General features: G+C 43.3%; 1 protein-coding gene across 1 annotated transcript in view; it reads right to left on the reverse strand.

Annotated features, from left to right (window-relative positions):
- Nucleotides 1–842: 842 nt before the first annotated feature.
- mims2 (mitochondrial inner membrane scaffold 2) overlaps nt 843–1,585 on the reverse strand; it is a 4,495-nt gene continuing 3,752 nt past the window's right edge. The window contains exons 2-3 of the mRNA XM_084703980.1: nt 1,468–1,585; nt 843–1,275 (exon numbers count right to left, since the gene is read on the reverse strand). The exon at nt 1,468–1,585 is cut by the window's right edge and continues 55 nt beyond it. Coding sequence (XP_084560106.1) covers nt 1,059–1,275; nt 1,468–1,585 — 335 coding nt within the window. The 3' untranslated portion in view covers nt 843–1,058. The remainder of the gene's footprint in view (nt 1,276–1,467) is intronic.

Genomic DNA, 1,585 nt, shown 5'->3' on the forward strand with positions numbered 1-1,585 from the left:
TCCCTGTGTCTCTATCCAACAAAGCATAAAAATATATATTTGAAAGCAGCAGGGAGGTTGAAAGAGGGAGAAAGAGGGAGAAGGGGTAAAACTACCATCTTATATACCTGATCAAAGTTCTGATTGTAGATATATTAATGAAAGTCTTTCTGTTGGTCTTCATCTTATTCCGTTTTTTCTTCTTTCGGAATGCAATCAGGCTGAACTAAACCTGTTTGGTGCATTTACAGCAGTTTGCTGAGCACTTAATTCACTTTAAAGGTAAATAAATTATCATACAAAACCTCACTTAAAAGTCAATATTAATCCATTCTAAGGTTACTTAAGTTGAAAGCAGGTAAGATGTGTGCCTTTAGATACAGAAGGGTCAGAGTCTGGGGGGTCATCTGGGGGTCGTCTGGGGGTCGTCTAGGGGTCGTCTGGGGTGATAATCGACCAGTCAGGACACTCCTCATGTCCTACCCACTGAAGGCTGATGCACATTCCAGATTACTGAGCTCACATTATAACACAATCAGCAAGGACACATTACATTTTGCAATCGCAACTTTGTCGATAAAAACAATATTAGCTACTAACGAGTGTAGTATCTGTTATGTACCATTGTCAGTTTATGGGTAAAGTCAACCGTTACCGTTGAGATGGTTTCTGGCATGCTAGGTACTGCACATCAAGTGCTCCCAAAGTGCTGATGAAAAAGCATTTGGCTAAACTTTGACAAGGTTTCATAATGAGCTTAAGAACATAGAGATCCTTAAATAATCAAATATAATGTAGTTTTGTATGTTTACCCCAATCCAGCTAGTGTTTGATGTCATTGTTTGGGGGATAGCCGTAACAAATTATTATACACCTACTACCGTTTTATTGTATAATGCATGTGTGGATAGGTAATATTATTAAGATGATGGCAAACACATACAAATAGATTTAAGAGTAGTGGCCTGTTGTTGAATGCTGAGGTGGGGTAGCAGTGTGTGTGTGTATGTTTGTGTGTCTGAGAGTGTATATGCGTGTGTATGAGTGAGTGTGTGTGTGTGTGTGTGAGTGAGCATGTTTTAGGGTGCAGACCCGGGGGGTCTGAAGAGGCCAGTCTTTCTGAAGTGTCTCACGATGAGAGGAACAGACACCAGGGTGATGCTGATGCGTACGGGGGCAAACAGCTTGTGCACGGCGTACGCTAACACCAGCGTGCTGGTGCCTGCGGCCATCTTGGACTGGACCACACTTTCACTGAAGCCCAGCTTGCAAAGCAACCCTGCCATGTCTATCCCACTGTGGAGACAGACACACATACACAAGTGAGTGCACACACACACACACACACACACACAGAATACGGACAGTCAGAATTAGTCAGACAGAATTGGGACAATTTATTGTAATGAAAAATATCTAAATAACTGCACAGATGTTTCACTGTGTCTTCACACACACACACACCCACACACACGGTCGTGTAGATACCTTGACACTGCCAGGTAGAACATCCCCAGGGACATGAGGGAGATGCAGATGTGGAAGGAGACGCCTACAGCACCATACTCCTTGAACACCTTCTTCAGCTGCTGGGTCCTGCTGGGCT

The sequence above is a fragment of the Hypomesus nipponensis genome, chromosome 9 (genome assembly GCF_054491055.1).
Source record: "Hypomesus nipponensis isolate SF chromosome 9, ASM5449105v1, whole genome shotgun sequence".
Classification (NCBI taxonomy): Eukaryota; Metazoa; Chordata; class Actinopteri; order Osmeriformes; family Osmeridae; genus Hypomesus; species Hypomesus nipponensis.